Genomic DNA, 22,342 nt, shown 5'->3' with positions numbered 1-22,342 from the left:
GGTCTCTGCAGTTCACTTTTGAACTAAGAGAGAATAAACTCTTAATGGGTTACATGAACAGTTTGCTCATTTTCTTGTTATCCCGTTATTTCGCTTCAGTAAGGCCGAGAGCGCTGGGTCTGGTAAAACATGTGACGCGTGATATTAATCGTGTGATGCTGTGTGATGCCTAAAATTATGCCAAATTGTCATAAAATTGATTCCAAGGGCTTACCAGATGCATTTTAAGTAATTTTTCAACAAACCAGTGATTTTCTTTCCAAGTTTAAATTATTTTTAAGCAAATACAGGTCGAAGTTTTTTTTTCAAGCATGTTTGAATATGATTCCTGGCTATTTTAGCGAGTTTTAATACATTTTGGACCAATTTTTACCCTCATGCCTTTAGTTCGAGAAAAATCTCAACAAATTAAAAGAATGTATGAGGGTCAAAATTGGTCTAAAATGTATTAAAACTAGCAAAAAACACTTTAAAATCTACTAGAAATTGTCAGTAGTCATATTCAAATGTGCTTAAAAAACTTGAACTTGTATTAGCTTGAAAAAATTTAAACTTAGAAAGAAAATTGCTGGTTTGTTGAGATATTGTTTAAAATGCATCTGGTAAGCTATTGGGAGCAATTTTATGACGATCTAGCATGATTTTAGCCATCACGCAGCGTCACGCAATTCATCACGCGTTTTACTAGACCCGGGAGAGTACTATTAGCCGCTGTTTGACAGATTCTAGAGCTTCTTTTGCACCTTGCCTACTTGAACTCTCTAAACTATGATTGGATAAAGAATCTGGTAACTTGCTTGCGCATGCCCTTGGTTGTATTTTCAAGTCTCATCCGCCAATACGAAATAGTTTGATGCCTGGCTTGCAGTGGCCTAATACCCATCTCCTCTAGTATGGTAGTTGCCATACTGTAGATTATTCCATTAGTCTCTGTGATTGATTCTGTTGAGATGGATTCCAGTGCTAGGTCGATGTCCTTTAGCATCTTCTTAGGTATGGCCTTGCCGTCTCTTCGTGATGGTGCCCTGCTTTCATGGTCAATAGCAGCTGAGAGCTTGTTGATGATTTTTTCTGCATGCTCTTCCACCCTTAGGCCAAGGCTACCAAGTTTAGGTTGCATGTCTTCATCAAGAGATGATTCAACACTGATGTTGTATGAGTCCACGAGTTATGTTTAGGAACACATTTCTCATTAGTGGAGGTCACTTCAGTCATCTGTCATCTGATTTCATCTACTTTTAAGTTCTGACAGTAGATGTTTTCTGACTATTTACTTCTTTGTGGAACAGGAGGCATTTCTATCCACATTTTTCGCATCTTCCCATGCAGCCCAAATTCGGAGGTTAGCTCACAAAGTAGCATTGTATGAGGTTTGTGTTTTGAACCAGTAGCCCATTTGTCCGAGTGACATCCAAGGTGGCATGGCACTAGTTTTTGCACTTGGCAGGAAATCTCTTCTCCAAGGGTTTTTCTAGAGAATTCAAGTTTTTGTCAGACAAAACTTACAAATCAGAAAAAAAATTTAACATTGCTGTCAAGGAAGATTTTTACTGCTGATTACAAACAAAGATATTTTTTATTAAAGATGTAACAGTTATATTTAGTTTATTTCTCTATATGTGTATGTTTTTGAGCTAGTAAACTAAGTTAGGAACTGAAAATAAAGCATTTAGAACAGCATGCATGTTGAAGTTGAATATTTTAAATCAAAATATCAAAATTCATATTGAGAAAAATACAAAGATCTGTTTTGAACAAAAAAACATCCTCAATTAAAAGTTTTTCTTACTTTTAAAATGAGCTAAAATGTTGCATAAGCTGCTTAGCATTGCCCACTACAATTAAAACACAAAACAGGTTTTGCCAATGTATTATGCTAACAGAAAATACCTGCATCACCAGCTTATAAAACTTTTCAGTGCCTGACCATATCTACTTTTATATGTATAAAAACGACCATCTGAGAAAATATTTTCAGTTGGATTAAGATGTAAGAAAGAAAAATCCCTTTTTGTATGGTGCTATAAAGCTATCTCAACTTTAGACCGCAGTATCATCTTGATTGGTAGTAACCAAGCCAGGTGACAGGGGATAAGTAAATGCTTGGTAATACATCATCAAAAACCATGACCCAGGATCGCCATAAATATTTTAATGTTTTCAGGCTACAATAACCCACCACTTGCCTCACAGTGAACTTGTTTTGTGCATGCAAAAATGTTTTGTAGAATTGGTATACGCATATTTGATACAGTAATTACCGTGTCAGTCACATACCGCTAAACGCTCCACGTACATAAAAAAAACTCCAAGTTTATGGATATGCACAGGACTAAATGAATGCGAGTTACACATCTTATTCCCTGATATATTTTATATTTAATAGCATGATGCCCTTCTAGGGTGAACAAAAACTTTGAAGGCTTTTTTTATAATAAGTGATAGATATAGAAAATACAAAACGTTTGCTGCATTTATTGCAATTAGAAACTTTAGTAATATTGTGATAATGGAATCAGAAGGTTGGCTTGATTCAACATTCATACATGTAGGTCTGTTGGAAATCTCACACACACACGCACGCACACACACACACGCTCACATGCACACACGGGCAAACACACACACTCTCGCGCGCATATACACACACACATACACACCTGCATAAGTGTGGACACTGTTCTGAACTGGTGTCTCATCTAGTAGTCTGGCGCTATGATGTATACTTGCACTTAAGCTTGTAGCTGAATGATTTGTCATAGTAAGAAAAGTCGAATGTAGAGAGTAACGCTGCAGAATACTTTGACAGATGAGCTGTATTTACCAAAATATTCTGCTATTATAAGGGTTATCAATTTCCTCACAAAATAGTCACAAAAAGTCACAAAACACCTTAAGTGCACTCATCATGTTGAGTCATGAGGTCCTTAATTGCATGGATTTGAGCTGGATTAAAGTGTAACATGAAGTTGAGGTAACTAGACACAAACAGATGGTAAGAGAAGGCAGAAAGCAGAGCTGCAAGGGAGTCAGTGTTAAAGTTTCAATCATAAAACAGTCATTGTCGGAAAAACTGACTGCGAGAGAGAGGGGGAGGGGAGAGAAACAGAGAGGGAGGGGGAAGAGGAGGGAGAAGGAAGAGGAGGGAGAAGGGAAGGGGGAAGAAGGAGAGGGGGAAGAAGGGGGAGGGGAAAGAGGAGGGGGAAGAGGAGGGGGAGGGAGAGAGAGGGAGAGGGAGGGAGAGAGATAGAAGATAAGGAGAGAGAGAGAGAGCATGTCCAAAATTGTTGTAATACGTGTAACCGTGGTGTAGAACTTTCTGTCTTTTCATCTGGGAATTTTCGGTTTACAACTGAAGATTTGTAGAGAGGCTTATTATTCCAACTGCTGCTGGTAGAATTTGCTAAGGCTTTTCATGGAAGTCCAAAAAAGTTGATAAAAAATGGTTTCAAGTAAATGAAAGTATTGTATTTCTCAATAGATATAAATAATTAGTATATGTATATTTAATGTACATACAACAAAATCTCAGAGTATTTTAAATATATGATTGCTCTTGGGAAAGAGATGGCCTTTGTAACATTAAAGTGTGAGCAAGAATACACCTAAGATTTTCTGACTCGCTAATATTTACCATAGTCCATATTACACACAGCTTTATCTATAATATGCACTGCACTATCTAAAATATGCGCTGTACTATTCATATTAAATGCAGCATTGTCTATATTATGCTTGATCATTCAAAGTTCGGGTTATGAAATCTGATGTTTAGACTGGATGTAAGCGGAGTTGTCTTTTCCATCAGAGTTCACGCTATTCACAGCGGAGTTGCCTTTTCCATCAGAATTCATACCGTTCATTGGCAATGCCTCTCCATACCTTACGGGAGAAGATTGCCATTGCTCGCTTGGTTTGATCAGTCGATGCAATCTCTAAAGGGATAAAGAGTTTTAGTAGTTATTTTAGTGACAGAGTTTAGCACTTATGTCAGTTTGTCACTTTGCCCGTTTTTTACTGTTGTTACAGGTTTCAAAATTCTGTCTAAATTACATCCGGAATATTTTTATTTATCCTCCCACACATATGACAAACACCATTTAAGATTTTGCCGCACCAACATTCTACATTCACCATTGTATGTTTCAGAATATAAATTGTTTTGTTACTGTAACTCATTATCCCGACTTTCCAGCAGTGCTATCAGCCTACCAACTTTTAAAAAAGTTTATTCCACTCATTCAATAATTTGTGATTTCTGTCTTTTCTTTTTGTTTTGGTGAGAAACATCATTTTGGTGATAATTACTGATGTCAATAGAAAGTAATAGATTCATAACAACTGAAGGCAGAGGTATTTTATTGGCTATTTTAATATAACCAATATAACTCAGAGCTGAGACTATTTCATGAAAGTATATAGAAGCTGTAAGAATAATTACATATAATTGTAACAGTAACGTTGATTTAAAAATATTGCATATTAAAAATACAACCCTTACAACTTGAGACAACATGTATGTTTCCTAACATAAAATAGCGATCTGAAAAAAAGATTTTTTAAAAACGCGTTGTTATATTTATTGAGAGCTCTAAAAAGAATCTGAATTTTTTAGTCAGAAAATTCGAGCAGCAAGTGCCAGCCTGCTCTTTATGCAATTTATATCTGGACTATGGATACCTTGGAATTCTTTTATTTACAATTAGCCTGCAGGTGGATGTTAATAGACTGCAGGTAGATGTTAATAGGCTGCAGGTGGATGTTATTAGCCTGCAGGTGGATGTTAATAGACTGCAGGTGGATGTTATTAGCCTGCAGGTGGATGTTAATAGCCTGCAGGTGGATGTTAATAGCCTGCAGGTGGATGTTAATAGCCTGCAGGTGGATGTTAATAGCCTGCAGGTGGATGTTAATAGGCTGGTTCTTAGAAACTAGACTGAGCTTTTACACACCATATTTGTTGCAACATGGCAAAAAGCCGGAAGCACATGCATGTGAAATTTGAATGGAAAGTGTCAAAAAATTTGGAAGCAAATGGCGTTTATTTAGACTAACAGTCACACAAACACAACGACAAAGTAGATGTTATTTATATTAATGTGTGAGGATTGTACTCACACATCTATCAGTTGCACTACACTACCTTTCCATTGTTTAGTATTTCCTATCTGCATTTTTGTAAGTAGGCTACATGTATTATTTCAACGAAACACTTATTTCATAATATGAAATTTAAAAGTTACAGTTGTTTGAAAAAGTTTGAAAACTTTTACAGTATTATTATTCATTTTCCTAATTCATTTGAATACTTTTCTCATGATATGAAATTTGAAATTTAAAATGGAAAATGTTGTATGTGTTAAATAAAATCAATTCTTCTGTCCAAAGTCTTTTTTTATTACCCGGGCAACGCCGGGTTTCATCTAGTTGTTTACTATTTTCATCTGCATCTTTGTAAGTACTGTCAAATAAAATGCTAAAATTATCAGCTACTTTCAACAGCAGTACCAAGTGCGTCCTAGTTTCTTTTTATAAAAAAAACTCTAGGTGGCCTGTTTAACTTGAAGTTGAGATGAAACCAAATGAGTTTTCTTACTTGCAAAATTGTTTCTCCAGAATCTGGATTGCACATGAGGTCATATATATAGACGAGAAGGGAGTAGACAGGTATGAGGATCACAGGAATAGTAGCTGTGCACCATCCTATTGACTGGGCCCACCTTGGCAGCACATACCCTCCGTATGACACTTTGGGATCTCCTATGAAATTGAAGACGACGATAACCTATAACAAACATTGAAAAAAGTCAAAACATAATATCTTCCTTTTGGTCAGTAATATTTTCTTTTAAAAATAGTTTTAATTTACCAAACAACTATCTTATGAAGATGATTTTTAAACGTTTTTTGAATACAACGATGCTGTAAGTAAATGATACATGCCAGATATTTTGTCACTTTGGCATTTAAAACATTGTGTTAAATCTTTAATATTTACCAAGTTTTAGTTAATTTCTAAATACGGCAAGTCTAAAGGCTTTATCAATTTTATGTGTGCTCCATTTATTGTAGACGATGAGCCCTCATTGGGGCCTACGCATATGCATTATTTTGGAGTTTTCCTCTATATACTTTTTTCAACAACATGCCATAGACACAGCAAGTGTTTTATTGATTAGAGCAGTCTTTTTTGGCCAGGGCACGTTTTTACATTTGAAGGCGTTTGGGGCATACCACTAACCAAAAATGTTATAAAATGACACTCTGAACAGTATATTTAATCACAATATAGTTTCTCAATTTATTTATACTCAGTCAGTGTGAAACCTGGGTTTGTTTAGACAAACACAAAGCCAATATCCTAGCGCCACCCCTTATTTGAAGGTCACCTATAATTGAATGACACTGATATTCATCACGCAAGTTATTAATCAAAGGCGTTCAACTAGGTGTACTGTACTAAACGGCCTGTCCAATTTCGATGAACTTTGAGTTTGTGGGTCAATATTAAATGCACTGACCATGCATCAAACACGTGAATAGATGCACCTAGATCATGGTGACTAGAGATTGAACCAACTACATCGAAGACTGGGCATTCAATCAAAACGCTCCTACAACATAAGTTGTGTTTAAACTTCAGAGCACTACGAGAACATACGTATAAACTTTGGCAGATACGTCGAGCATCCGAAGATGCTTATCGGCAAGTCGTTCAGCGGATATAGACTGACCGGCATTGTAAACGGCTCTGATGATAACAATAGCTATCGTTTCAGGTCAGACGCCCGATTAAGACTCGACAGGAGCATCTCCAGCAGGCGCGGGGCTAATACTGGTATTAAAATGACATAAAATGACATTCAACTATTCGACGATGATTCTAGAGCGATTGTAGAGCTATCCGTCGGTTCTAGATAATGACAAGTACTGTTGCAATAGTGATGTATCATTTGATTTTCAACAACAGACATTTTATTACTTGCCAGCAATCACCATGTTATTTTGTATTATATGCCTTGTATTATAATATGTATATGTATATGTATTATATGCCTTGTATTATAATATGTAATGTATATGTATTATATGCCTTGTATTATATTTATTGTTTATAATTTTATGTTGGTTGGTATTTTATCATTCGTTATTTATTAAATGAAGTTTAACTTACCAAAATCTTGAGCAGTTGGTTGAAAAATTGAATGCAACCCTTTTATTGAACATCATTAAAAGCCATCATATAAAAAGGGTCAAAAAATAGAGCGCCATGGCGTTCAAATAAAGGTTTTACGGTAAGTTACCCTTCCAGTCTATACCCCAAGGACACCAGGCAATGACATAATATTTACTGAGAATGATTAATAAATGTTTTCTAAAAATTAAATTTTTAAAAAGTGACATTGGATAATTTCTCAGGGCACACTTGGCAATCTCTCACAGCACACTAGTGTGCCGTGGCACAGTGGTTGAAAATCATTTGATTAGAGAATAAGTCGTAAAGGAATCTGACAAAAATAATTTAGCAACCATCTAAAATATTTGTTGTACAGCAAACGTCAGTTATTTTAGCCTAAAAATATTGGCAATTCACATAGATCTCTACCCTCACTTTCTGATAATGCACCATAGGTCTTTTTGACTCAATTGTGCGTCTTACTCATAAAATATTACCATAATTCTTTTGCAATTGAAAGTGCATGCAACTCTACAATCATAACCTTGCTTGGAAGAATAAAAAAAGATACTGCAAACTCATATTAGTCTTGGCAAGGTAAGCGAACTTGAGGAAAGTTCTGTGTACTTTTATGAAATTACAAATATTGGTAAGGTGTCAATGTTGCATACATTTGACAACTAAAACTTACTGCTAGAAGAATTGGGGTAACTCCTCTCCATAGAATTCTCCAGAACCACCAATGCGAAACACGAAACTTGGTGTTCAGCATTTCTTGAACATTATCTAATAGATTTTCTGCCCCTAAAATGTGACAAAACAATATTGAAAACAACTCCTTATTGGTATTAGGCTGCGACAATGGCTAGAATTTTCTCTTCCCTGAATGACCGTAGCCTTTTGTTATTTTTTGATAAGAGGGTGCAACTCCAAGCTAGGTGTTTTTTATCAGTAATAGGATGTAGTCTACTGCTAAGGTAAGCTCCACAATTTTAAGTAGGTAGTGTATCCACCTGGTCAGAGAGAAGTGGTAAAGTGTGTTCTCTAAGAGCTCAAGTGAGCGCTCAGACTGCAGTGCTGGTTGTTCAGCGAGTGGGGCACAATATGTCACACTACATACAGAAGGGTGTAGGCTTTTATAACATGTCTAACCATATAAATAGTACACGCACAATTTTACCTGTTTACTATCAGGTAAATATCAGGTAAGTGTTGGCAAAGCCTATCGGCAACGTAATTTCATAATTTCATCTACTTTGCATTTAGAGTAAATTTCATGCATTAAATGTCATGCACTTATGAAATACACTGTCGTGTAAAATTCAACACTCTGTAACATAATTCAATATACTATAATATAATCTACATAATTGTATAATAGTTAAGCGTAACAAAGTTTAGATTAAATTCATTTATGTAATGTATTACATAGGAAACATTGAGAAAGAGCTTTGGATGCATATAAGGTAGATTTTTCCTATTAACAACTTGAAACCAATTTAGGAGTTGTCTTTTTTTATAAAACTACAAAAACTCATATCTTATAAGAGGATGTAGCTCGGAGCGTTAACTAATTATATAATCAAAAATGTGCGCTGAAGCTCATGGATATAATTTAAGTTAAGAAATCTAAGTTAAGAAATATAAGTAAAAAATAAAAAAGAGCTGAGTTTTGAAGCTTAAAAGGAAAGACAATTCCTAACAAACTTCCCTTAACAATATTTATAGTTAGTTATTTTCAATCGTTAGTTATTTCATCTCAAATGATAAAAAATACGGATACTTTCTGATAAAATCAACTATATTTTGTGCAAGTTTATCTTTAAAACTATTTTGGAAAATAAAGAAGTAAAAGTAGTAAAAACAAATTGCTAACTTATCTGTGCATGAGAAAGCATATTAAATTATAGAAATTTGTAATTTTTCAGTGATGGTAGACATGCATTTACCAATTGAGTTTTAAACAAAAATATGTTGAATAAAACCTAAATTCTGCCTCACTAGTTTTTAGTACTATGGAGGGCTGCTCCAAGTTGTTCTGCGTACAAATGCGTGAGCTGCTCCTTTATCAATTCTACCAAATTCCACTAAAGCCTCTTTTACTAAAACCTTCTTTATCCTCCCTTGTTTAGTCAGACATTAAAAGACAGATAAACATACTGAAAATTAAAATTAGTCTGGGTTTTTTAAGGAAAGATATAGTTCAACTATCATCGAGGTTACAATAATAAGCAATGAAGAGTTGTGACATCGATGGGATTACATAAATAGGCAATGAAGAGTGGTGACATCCATGTCACCACTCAACCAGCTCAACTCAAAGTGCAACCAGCGATTCAAACAAGATTATTCAAACAAGATGTATTACGCAAGAGCTAATAAAAAAGTTTTGCAGGTCAAGGTTGAAATATCTGAAAAATAGCCTATTACCTTTCACATAGAATCGTGAATATAGAGTGTTATGAACAAAACAACAACAACTAAACAACAGACATATACATAGACATAGAGTCTGTGTTACGAAATAGCAAAACTAACTATGCATAGGCTATTCATATGCACGGTTATAAGCTTATGCAATCAATGAGCTTAGCTGTAGACAGAAGAAGGTTCAACCATAGTCTGTGTGGATTCTTATACATGGGAGAGTAGAGCTATCTGTGAAAGTGTATAACCATCAACGAGGTTATAATAAAGCTATCCATGAGGGTGAAGAATTATCCATGAGGATATAGAGCTATTCATGAGAATAAAGACCTATCCATGAGGATATAGAGCTATCCATGAGGGCATAGGGCTATCTATGAAGGCCTAGGGCTATTCATGAGATTATAGAGCTATCCATGAAAATATAAAGCTATCCAATAGACGGTTAGGGAGTAAAGCTGTCTATGAGAGTTTGGAGCTATCCAAAAGCAGATGACAAGGCCATGCTTACCGTAGACCCATCCAAAAACAAGAACTTCAGCAAACCCGATGAGAACCAGAGACCAGCCAGAGTATGTATTTATCAGCTCCTCCCAATAAATGCCAGCCTGAAAAGACCATTACAGATCTGCAAGACTATTTCTGATTGAGTAGAATGGCTGATCCCGCAAAAAAATTTCTCACCATTAATATCTAGCCACACTACTTCAATGAATATGAGGTCAAAAAGCTGTATGACCATAGCCATGTGTAGATAGCATTCAGTTGGGTTTTGCATAAAAATTCCGCACAAGCTGCAAACATAAGAGCTCTGAGTCTCTGAGTGAGTTCAAATTAAAATATTTAACATGTAAAATACTCTTTTAGTCAAAGATGTCACTTGATGCCTATGTGTCTGTGAGTAAATCACTTCAAATAACAGAGTTTCATGAATCAGCACTTTTTAACACTGTTAGCGAAGCTACAAATTTGCCTTAACTGCGAAATACTGATCAAAATGGTTTGACAGTCATAAAGGTTACAAATAAGAGTATTCTATTTTAAGGTTACACACTTTTAATAAGCGCATCTGGCTATTAAAGGTGTGCAGCTTTGATATTGCGCTGTAAATTCAAAAAAAATTGTGAACTCGTCAAAAAATGTGCATTAAAGGTCACCCCATTTTAACATTAGATGTTGTTACAATGCCTAGTCTAGGGCTAATAAACAGTAGTTACTAAACTTAAACAGTGATGAATAAATGCTGTTTATTTGTAACCAGATCAAAATAACTGAGATGCGTTTTTGCATACAGCTCAATAGCAGATTTGTCAGGGTAAGAATTTATTATTAATTTGTCATTTGTAATTTTTCATTAATACTATATAAAACAAAAAAGCTGTCTTTTAAAGCTAGACTGAATATTTAGCCTAATATGAAAACTACACAGGTTCCTAGGTAAGAGCCATAGCTAGTTATGGACAGACTTACCAGAATGATACTAGAAGGTCAGAAAAAGCAATCAAATTTCTGAAAACGCAATGCTGGCTACCGGGTACTTCAAATCTACCGATAGTTTTTACAATTTAAAATGAACTTACAAAATTTTTTTGTAGATTTGATCAAAAAAGATGAGTATTGTTTGATCATTGGCAATCGTTTTTGATGTTTGAGGTTATTTGAACGGCAGAATGTTTAAAGATTAAAATCGACAAAACTTGATCGCGGACTAAACCGCTCAGAAGCAAAATACATTATATGCAAAATTATGTCATTAGTTAATATCGGCCACTGTTTTCATGTTGTGGATTACACCTCTCTATTCGGTCGGTCTAATCTGCGACTATAGAGCATCCTATTTTATTATAGACATCATATAACTGCAACAATCATTTTTTTGCTTGATCTGAGTATTTTAACTAAGATCAAGTTTTGTTGATTTTAATCTTAAAATATCTTGACAGTCAGATCACCTTTACATTAAAAACAGTAGCAAATGATCGAAAAGTATTGATACTTTCTGAAAATATCATCTAAAATTTTGTTAAGTTCATTAAAGATGAACTTACAGCAGATGAAAAAATGAAGATGAAAAATTTAACCAAACCAAGATTTACCTCCTCTTACAAAGATTGTTAAACAAGTTAGAACAACTCTACTCACATCACAGCTCATGGTCAGGGTTAGTAAAAAGAGGCAAATGCAGATGCAACCAGATATAAGAGGCTTCCATCTGATCAACTTTGGTCTGCTGTCAGTGATAGCTGTCAGCAGCACCTCTATTCCAGCAAACTGTAAAAAAATTGAAAAATTATCTTTGTGGCACAGTAACATCAACCACACTACTAAATCAACTAACAATGCACAAAAATAAGTTTTGAACTAGTGTAAAGCTTCAAAAACGCTGATAGAGAATACATGCAGCAAAAATTATCATGCGTCCTGCTAAGAAAATTACAGTGCTAAATAACAACAACTTGTTTACAAGTTAAATTAAAACTGGTTAACTTAGTGAAAAGCTGCCAATCATCCAATTTAGATACTGCTAACTAATCTTCAGCTAAAAGACAACTAACTTAACAAATAGGAGGCTATCCAAGCATCTGAAAATTGGCTTATCATTTAAAAACAAAATTTACAGCAAGTTTCAGCTGCTCTGTAAGACAAGTACCATACCGATATGTAAAGCATGTCTACCATAGCAAAATGTACAAGCGTGTTTACCATAGCAAAATGTACAAGCGTGTTTACCATAGCAACATGTACAAGCATGTCTACCATAGCAACATGTACAAGCATGTTTACCATAGCAACATGTACAAGCATGTCTACCATAGCAACATGTACAAGCATGTTTACCATAGCAACATGTACAAGCATGTTTACCATAGCAACATGTACAAGCATGTCTACCATAGCAACATGTACAAGCATGTCTACCATAGCAACATGTACAAGCATGTCTACCATAGCAACATGTACAAGCATGTCTACCATAGCAACATGTACAAGCATGTCTACCATAGCAACATGTACAAGCATGTCTACCATAGCAACAGGTACAAGCATGTTTACCATAGCAACATGTACAAGCATGTCTACCATAGCAACATGTACAAGCATGTCTACCATAGCAACATGTACAAGCATGTCTACCATAGCAACATGTACAAGCATGTCTACCATAGCAACATGTACAATCATGTCTACCATAGCAATTTTTGAAAAGAAAACTAGTTTAAACCTTAGTTTCTATTCTTAGTTACTGCTGCTTGACCTCATTTATCTTGCTTCCTATTCGCTATTGAAACTTCTCGGGAACATATCGCTAATCAAAAGTCAAGGTTTACACATGTATTGAATAGTGCCTGCCTAAAGTAAACGACCAGCTGTAGACATTTAGCATTGATCAACCTTGTTCACGGGTCAGTAGTATAGTAGATGTAGATGTAAGTAGATGTAAGTAGATGTAAATAGATGCACTTATGCATTACGAGTGACTCTAGTTATTGGCATTCTTTGTATGTAAAACCAACACGTATCATAAAGAGTTCTTCAAAAGCAGGTCACCGTGAACTTGACATGACATGATAACATGTAAGACTTTTCTCGTCATGTAGTCATGGGAAACTGAACAATAGTTTGTAATATTGCTAACTTGCTATTAACTAAAAGCCACCGTAAGTTTCAATTAGTTGATAATTTAGGAGCCAATTTAGGCTAAAATACACATTCTTAAGAATGATCATTTAACATAATTTTAATTATAATTGATTTGTCACTTTTAGTTATTGCTGTGCTTAAAGATTTTTAGCATATAAAATGCATTCAAAATAAAATTAGAGCACAAACAAAAAACAAAATTACAGCAAATGTCAGATGTTTATTTGTCATCAAGTGTTTGTAGGAGATATTCAAAATCTGAAAGCTGATTTTCATAAAATCAACCAAACTTGATGCATGTTTTTCTACAGTAAGAGCAATGTATCCGTCTATTTATCTGTCTACAGCCATTCTAACAGCATTAATGAAAATATATTGTTTCCCACAGAAATTGAACACGGAATTTCCATTTTACAAACCAGCACATTAACCACTACACCACACAGTCACCTTACCACTGCATTGAATAAATACAAACATATTGATTACTTACTCATGAAAATCTCTCACGGTGCATGAAACTGCCAAGCGTACTAGTCTGTTTAGCTTTTACTGATATTCGTGTCTTGAACCGAGTATTTCAACAAATACTTCTGTTTTGTTGGCAAATACAGAAGTATTTTAACAGGAGTAGTTGAACAAATACTTCTGTATACCTACCTGGCTGTCGAGTCCAAGAGTGAGCACCATGAAAAAGAAGAGAGTCGACCAGAACTGAGCTGCGGGCATCTTAGAGACTACTTCAGGGTAGGCAATAAAAGCCAAGGCAGACCCTGAATTGTATAATAAAACTGAAATCATTAAACATTTTGCACAGATTCCAAAAAGTAAAGGAAGAATGAAAAATGGAAAAATATTAAAAAGCAAAATAGTCATCTGTTTGCTTCTTTTTGATAAATGGAATTATCCTCTCATCAACTTGCTATGTAGTAGACACGAATTAAGTTTATGTATTATATATTATTTAACCAGATTTAACACTACAGCTAATAGGATGCACTTGTATATTGTAAAAAGTAGTAGTTTTTTCTCAAAACAATGAAAATGCATCCTTTCATGATAAGATCCATTTGCCTCAGTCATCATATCACTCAAGTCAATTCAAAGCATCAGTATATTAAAGTACAAGTAAACAGTAGGTCAGATTAGATATTAGTGAGACAATCTTCTGTCTAGCTTATTCTCTGACCTGATTGAACTACCTCCGGAACCTTTTTCCCAAGTTGCTTCGCCATGAAACCAAGGATGCTGAAGATTGGAAAGCCAGCAATCACACTTGTAATGCAATTTCCTACTGAAACGATGAGTGTGTCTCTAAAAAGGTAAACACATGTGTTTAACAACATGCCTATGTAGTGCATATGTATTGCTTAAGTATTGTTTAAGTATTGTCTATGTACTGCCTATGCATTACCTATGTATTACCTATGTATTGCCTATGTATTACTGAATTATTGTCTATGTATTTCCTATATATTGCCTTTGTAATATCTAGCTATTGCTTATGTATTGCCTATTTACTGCATATGTAGTGCATATGTATTGCTTATGGATTGTTTTTTAAGTATTGTCTATGTATTGCCTATGTATTTTCTATGTACTGCCTACGTGTTGCCTATGTATCGACTATGTATTGCCTAAGTATTGCCTATGTATTGCTTTTAAGCAAGCATTAATACTGGTATATGACTTGAGCCTTGCCTACGCACCAACAAAATGCATTGTTTGTTAATCTGTTGTCAATGTGTCGGCAAGGGTAAGATCTTTTTACTATTTGAAGGTTTTTTATTTAGAAAGAATTTCATTTCTCTATTCCTGCTTTCAAAAACCTTTTCCTCCCATCTCTCAGTGCTAACATTACACAGAAACCTTTTAGCATATTTTGCAGAAACATAGTGTAACCATGAAGCAGCAGGTGAAAGCCAAATTAATATTTTACCTGAGAATATTGTTGTTGAACTCATTGTAGCTTGCATAGGTCATCAACCCACCCATACCAACTGACAGCGAAAAGAAAATTTGTCCAGCAGCATCTAACCAGATCTAAAAAAACGGATTTGATAGAGTTACAGGAGAACAAGACAAACATATACTGTAGTTGTTTGACACGAATGTTCTGTTCCTCATTTTTCCTATTTGCACTTTCTAAAGTTTTTTTTCACTTAATTTTCAAAATCCGGTTATTTTGTCCCTGTTTTTATTAAAAAGGTTTATTAACAAACCTTGCCATAAAAAACTGGTTTAGGATAAAAAATATTTAACTTAAACAGAATACAAAAATAATCTAAACCACAGAACTATTTACTATTATATCCTTTAGCTTTTCGATGTCACATCTGGGTAATTTATTCTTTTGCTTGTTTAGTTATATATTTATTTATTTACTTAATTTGTAGGAACAAAAATGTTTTATGCGAAGTTGTGTTGATTTTAATTTGGTGAGTGCACAAGCAGTAAACAAAACTAGATATAACTAGATTATAACTCTTATGCCTGAGTTTAATAGAGCCAAAAGAACTCGCTTGATGACGATGTCCAGAATATTGTTTTGTTAAATTAAACAATTGAATAGTTTTATGTACCATTATTCACAATATTGGTTAATCTGGTTCACTTGTAAACATTGGTACTTCCTGTAACTAAACATAAATTAGGTACTGTACATTTACAGTATAATAGATAACTTTTCAAAAACTACAAATACGAATTGCTAAAAACGTTCTCTCAATTCTTATTATTATTATTACTATCATTATTATTGTTATAGGAGATATTAAATGGCTGATTGTAAAAATGTGTTTTTTTCTTCAAGCAAAAATAAAATTAATATAATTTGTATATATGACCTGCTTGTTTTTACAACTATCAAGTTCTCCAACATTTTTACATTTAATCTTTTGCAGTCATATAAAATCTGAAATGATAAACATGTTTAAGTCAGTTATTGTCGGTTCACGCATAGCTCGCCTCTCTTTAAAGACAGGACATCACTACAAACTGGTGAAAAGTTAGTAATTCTCAGCCTCTTACTAGCCATGATGCATGTAGGTATTTAAATAGGCTTCAACTTTAAAAGTCTGTCATAATCATAAACTCTGTAAAATTGTTACAATTAAATTATAACTAGTGACTTATTGAACAAAACTCGACGTTGAAAGTTAAATGCCTAGATTAAACTAAAGTGAACATGAGTGTTCATAGTATGCTTATAGATTGGTAGTTTGGCAAAGTGAACAAGATTGAAAGCTCAAACCTGAGCTGTCCACAGTTTACTAAAATCAGGTCGGATGTAGTAGAGAACTCCTTCTTCGGCTCCATCCAGAGTTGCTCCAAACACCAGCAGGATCAAAATAACAATATATGGAAAGGTAGCCGTGAAGTAGACAACTTTTCCTGATGTCTTTATTCCTAGAAACGTATTGTGACAAATTTATTCAGAATTAATTTCGTAAAATATATTACTAATATTGAGTGTTATGTTAGTCTTTAGTATTTTAACCACAGCTCTACTCGCTTGGTGTTACATTTTCATAATTGTCGATAACTCAAATAACTGAGGTAATGTTTATGGGGGAAATATAATAAGTCACATTTCAAAGATTAGCTCATAGACCAGACAAGATATATAATATCATTTCCTGATGTCTTTATTCTTAGAAAAACAACCTTAGGCTATCTAAGAACTACATATGTACCTAAGATTAAAAGATCTATATTTCGTCAGAAGTTTTATCGACTTTTAATGAGTTGGTTTATTGAGAGATGACCTGTAACTAGAATTGTCATATTTTAGCCATATGATCTTTATAGTATTAGTGTATTTAGGTACGAAGTACATTATACAATAGAAGCATGAAATTGTGACAGGAACAGAGCATATTTTTTATGCAGTCAATCAAGCTTGGTCATTCGGCAGCGTGTGAAAACTAGCAAGACCCAGTGACAGCTAGACCACCTTTAAGTATAACTAGTACCCTGGTAGTTCAGTGCTCCGTGAGAGATTATCAGGTGTAATAACTATGTGTACAATTAACATTACATCCATAGTAGTACCCTGGCAGTCTGGTGTGCCATGAGAGATTATCAGGTGTAATAACTATGTGTACAATTAACATTACATCTATAGTAGTACCCTGACAGTCTGGTGTGCTATGAGAGATTATCAGGTGTAATAGCTATGTGTACAATTAACATTACATCCATAGTAGCACTCTGGCAGTCTGGTGTGCCGTGAGAGATTATCAGATGTAATAACTATGTGTACAATTAACATTACATCCATAGTAGTACCCTGGCTGTCTGGTGTGCCATGAGAGATTATCAGGTGTAATAACTATGTGTACAATTAACTTTACATCTATAGTAGTACCCTGGCAGTCTGGTGTGCCGTGAGAGATTATCAGGTGTAATAACTATGTGTACAATTAACATTACATCCATAGTAGTACCCTGGCAGTCTGGTGTGCCATGAGAGATTATCAGGTGTAATAACTATATGTACAATTAACAATACATCTATAGTAGTACCCTGACAGTCTGGTGTGTCATGAGAGATTATCAGGTGTAATAACTATGTGTACAATTAACATTACATCCATAGTAGTACCCTGGCAGTCTGGTGTGCCATGAGAGATTATCAGGTGTAATAACTATATGTACAATTAACAATACATCTATAGTAGTACCCTGGCAGTTCAGTGCTCCGTGAGAGATTATCAGGTGTAATAACTATGTGTACAATTAACATTACATCCATAGTAGTACCCTGGCAGTCTGGTGTGTCATGAGAGACCATCAGGTGTAATAACTAAGTGTACAATTAACATTACATCTATAGTAGTACCCTGGTAGTCTGGTGTGCCGTGAGAGATTATCAGGTGTAATAACTATGTGTACAATTAACATTACATCTATAGTAGTACCCTGACAGTCTGGTGTACCGTGAGAGATTATCAGTGTAATAACTATGTGTACAATTAACATTACATCCATAGTAGTACCCTGACAGTCTGGTGTGCCTTGAGAGATTATCAGGTGTAATAACTATATGTACAATTAACTTTACATCCATAGTAGTACCCTGGCAGTCTGGTGTGCCATGAGAGATTATCAGGTGTAATAGCTATGTGTACAATTAACATTACGTCCATAGTAGTACCCTGGCAGTTCAGTGCTCCGTGAGAGATTATCAGGTGTAATAACTATGTGTACAATTAACATTACATCCATAGTAGCACTCTGGCAGTCTGGTGTGCCGTGAGAGATTATCAGGTGTAATAACTATGTGTACAATTAACATTACATCTATAGTAGTACCCTGACAGTCTGGTGTGCCATGAGAGATTATCAGGTGTAATAACTATGTGTACAATTAACATTACATCCATAGTAGTACCCTGACAGTCTGGTGTACCATGAGAGATTATCAGGTGTAATAACTATGTGTATAATTAACATTACATCTATAGTAGTACCCTGGTAGTCTGGTGTGCCGTGAGAGATTATCAGGTGTAATAGCTATGTGTACAATTAACATTACATCCATAGTAGTACTCTGGTAGTCTGGTGTGCCGTGAGAGATTATCAGGTGTAATAGCTATGTGTACAATTAACATTACATCCATAGTAGTACCCTGGCGGTCTGGTGTGCCATGAGAGATTATCAGGTGTAATAACTATGTGTACAATTAACATTACATCCATAGTAGCACTCTGGCAGTCTGGTGTGCCATGAGAGATTATCAGGTGTAATAACTATGTGTACAATTAACATTACATCCATAGTAGTACCCTGGTAGTCTGGTGTGTCATGAGAGATTATCAGGTGTAATAACTATGTGTACAATTAACATTACATCCATAGTAGTACCCTGACAGTCTGGTGTACCATGAGAGATTATCAGGTGTAATAACTATGTGTATAATTAACATTACATCTATAGTAGTACCCTGGTAGTCTGGTGTGCCGTGAGAGATTATCAGGTGTAATAGCTATGTGTACAATTAACATTACATCCATAGTAGTACTCTGGTAGTCTGGTGTGCCGTGAGAGATTATCAGGTGTAATAGCTATGTGTACAATTAACATTACATCCATAGTAGTACCCTGGTAGTCTGGTGTGTCATGAGAGATTATCAGGTGTAATAGCTATGTGTACAATTAACATTACATCCATAGTAGTACCCTGACAGTCTGGTGTGCCATGATAGATTATCAGGTGTAATAACTATGTGTACAATTAACATTACATCCATAGTAGCACTCTGGCAGTCTGGTGTGCCGTGAGAGATTATCAGGTGTAATAACTACGTGTACAATTAACATTACATCTATAGTAGTACCCTGGCAGTTCAGTGCTCCGTAAGAGATCATCAGGTGTAATAACTATTTGCATAAATATTCTAAAATGCATGAGGTGGTCGCTCAGTGCTGATGCTCAAGTGTTGTTCTACCAAGTGAAATGTTGTGAGTTCGAATCCCTTATGATGCAATCCTTTTTCACAGCATCTAACTGTGCTTTCAAACAGAAGAATAGATAGACACGACTTCCATTATAATAAAGATTGTCATGAAAACATAGTGACGATTATCTCTGTGAGAAATGCACTAAGGCTATAAATCCATAACTGGTGTTGATTTTATTTTTTAAAGTTCATCTACTTAAATGATGTTCTAACAAGCCTTCACTTGAAAACAGACAAGCAGCAGTTGCATTATGGTCATACGTAGGGTAAGTTAGATATTAACGAAGGATACCTTTGAGAATGCAGAGATAGATTATAGTCCAAGACAAGATCAGTGTAAGAGTTATATCCCACTTGGGGGCTCCAATATTTTCCATCGGCCTCATGATGCCTGTGTTTGTTCCATTCTCATCTTTGAAGTTGACAGCATACATCTTTTGACTGCACAGAAAAGATGAAGTTATCTTATCTTGAGTGTAAGATTATTGTTGGTGTACACAGATCATAAGTTGAGTTGTATGTCTATACAACTCAACTTATGATCTGTGTACACCAACAATGCTAAGCCTATGCTTAAAGGCTATATTTGCCTTTGTATCAAGTGTAGTGATCCCTCGTCTAGCATTTATGTCAAGAAAGTTTTATTATATTAACTATCTACTGTGCAATACGCAGTGTTTAGCATGTTTACTGATATGTTAGTGCTTATATTCCAGAATAATGAGAGGAGTGTATAGTGGCTGCCTTTAGTTGAAAATTCTTTATCTATATATACATATAAATCTCAAAAATCGTCGTCCGTCGCCGCGCGCTGTCTGTCCAGCTATAGCGATTAAAACCTTGCACTGAGTAGTCTGTATTGCAGAAGATTTGATCTCCTAACCTCCCATTTACAAGGTGACAGGCTAATCCATTAAGCTACATGGGGTGTAATGGATTCATTGGGCGCTATGAGTCAGTATCTGGGTTAAAATACGCATAGCGACTTGCAATGCCACGAAAGCTTCCTCTCATGCTTTTTATTAGTAAATTTAACAATACGGATACTAGCTTACTCAAATTAGCCAGATTCAACTACATTACCTGCCACTGTTTATGAGCTGCTTTTAATATTCTCCCAGCACTGGACATTCGACTAGCACACATATATATATAGGAAAACCGATATTAATGCAAGGCACTTCCCTTTACCATAAATCAGGGGTAGGGAACCTATGGCTCTCGAGCCATATATGGCTCTTTTGATGGCTGCATATGGCTCTTTGATAAATCAGTAGAAAAATAATCCACAAATTGGCTGTTAATTTAATCAACATAATAATACAAATAATGCTTAAATTACAGTAATAATAAACAAAGTAAAAAATAACGTTCATTTAATAAAGATATATTTTCATTTACAACTTTTTGATGGGGCGTAGCAGTTTCTAGTTTTAAGAGTGTCTAGTGTTTTCTGTCCTACGCTCTGCGCAGGCCGCGCAGAGACCGCACAAGTTATTTTTAGATCAAAAGGTAAACCCTTCAGAGAAAAAGTTTTTTTATTTGACTATTGTTGTTGAAAATAAATCCAGTTTTCTTATAATCTAAAATTGCTCAATCATACTAAATTTGTTGGCTTTCCTTTTCCTTTTATGTTTTTGGGATTTAAATTATAAATACGGCTCATCTAGAATTAAATTTGAAACACGTGGGTTTTGTGGCTCTCAGTCTATCTCTCTCTCAGTCAAAAAGGTTCCTGACCCCTGCCTTAAATCTATCTCAAATTTATCAGCTTCATAGCGATATTCTTCAAGCTATCTCATATACTTTTGATACAAACTTCTTAAGGAATTGATTTTCATGGTTAACTTTTACATGTATAGTAAAAAATATTGAGTGTACTTTAAGTTGCAGTTTATTAAAGTTTAATTTATTTTACTACAAAGTTAGGTTGGTGAAGCCTAATAAATATTCTGTGGAAATGACTGAAAATATATGAGAAGCTAATCGTACAATGTTATTATTAAATTATAGCCATATCCAGAGATTGAAGCTGTCTGAACACAGTGATCTCAATAGATCTGAATAAAATCCCATTATTTCAACTTGAGTTTCATTTCAGAAAACTATTGTTTCCTTACGATTATAAACATCCAGTCTGACATGTTTCACTGTTGTCAATATTTATGTTAGTTTACCAAAGTATATATTTTATATCTTATTGCTATCATTTCATCTCTGATTGCAAGAGAAAGCTCAATTTAATGCAAACACATAAAATGAAAATGCAATAGATTTTGATGTCTGATCACCACATTATAGTTAAACAGAATCTTTCTATCTTATAAATCCTTAAGGCGAAAACGCTGGTATGTAGTTGTCAGTTTGACACATATCTTCCAATCCAGCGTAATTCATAGTCATAACTCGTCTTATGGTATCATCATTTTGACTTGGGACGCAGCCAACTTCACTCAATGAGCCAAGACTGGATAATTCCCTTATCAGCTGTGCGTACAGTTTAAGGAATGTTCTAGTAACCCTCAGCTACTCAGAGTAAGTCAAGTGAATGGCTGCAATCCGGTTGTAACATTGTTGTTTTTCGGTTAATCACACGCCTACTTTTGCTATCTCTGATTTATTGCTAGATT

General features: G+C 34.9%; 1 protein-coding gene across 1 annotated transcript in view; it reads right to left on the bottom strand.

Moving 5' to 3' along the window:
- Window positions 1-3,446: 3,446 nt before the first annotated feature.
- The window catches only part of LOC137393669 (sodium- and chloride-dependent GABA transporter 1-like), a 42,540-nt gene continuing 23,644 nt past the window's right edge, over window positions 3,447-22,342 (bottom strand). Inside the window, exons 6-15 of the mRNA XM_068080312.1 lie at window positions 20,005-20,153; window positions 16,500-16,654; window positions 15,186-15,289; window positions 14,436-14,560; window positions 13,907-14,019; window positions 11,747-11,875; window positions 10,116-10,212; window positions 7,869-7,981; window positions 5,597-5,785; window positions 3,447-3,935 (exon numbers count right to left, since the gene is read on the bottom strand). Coding sequence (XP_067936413.1) covers window positions 3,756-3,935; window positions 5,597-5,785; window positions 7,869-7,981; window positions 10,116-10,212; window positions 11,747-11,875; window positions 13,907-14,019; window positions 14,436-14,560; window positions 15,186-15,289; window positions 16,500-16,654; window positions 20,005-20,153 — 1,354 coding nt within the window. The 3' untranslated portion in view covers window positions 3,447-3,755. The remainder of the gene's footprint in view (window positions 3,936-5,596; window positions 5,786-7,868; window positions 7,982-10,115; window positions 10,213-11,746; window positions 11,876-13,906; window positions 14,020-14,435; window positions 14,561-15,185; window positions 15,290-16,499; window positions 16,655-20,004; window positions 20,154-22,342) is intronic.

This window comes from Watersipora subatra, chromosome 1 (genome assembly GCF_963576615.1).
Source record: "Watersipora subatra chromosome 1, tzWatSuba1.1, whole genome shotgun sequence".
NCBI lineage: Eukaryota > Metazoa > Bryozoa > Gymnolaemata > Cheilostomatida > Watersiporidae > Watersipora > Watersipora subatra.
This window is presented reverse-complemented; position numbering and strand designations above follow the sequence as displayed.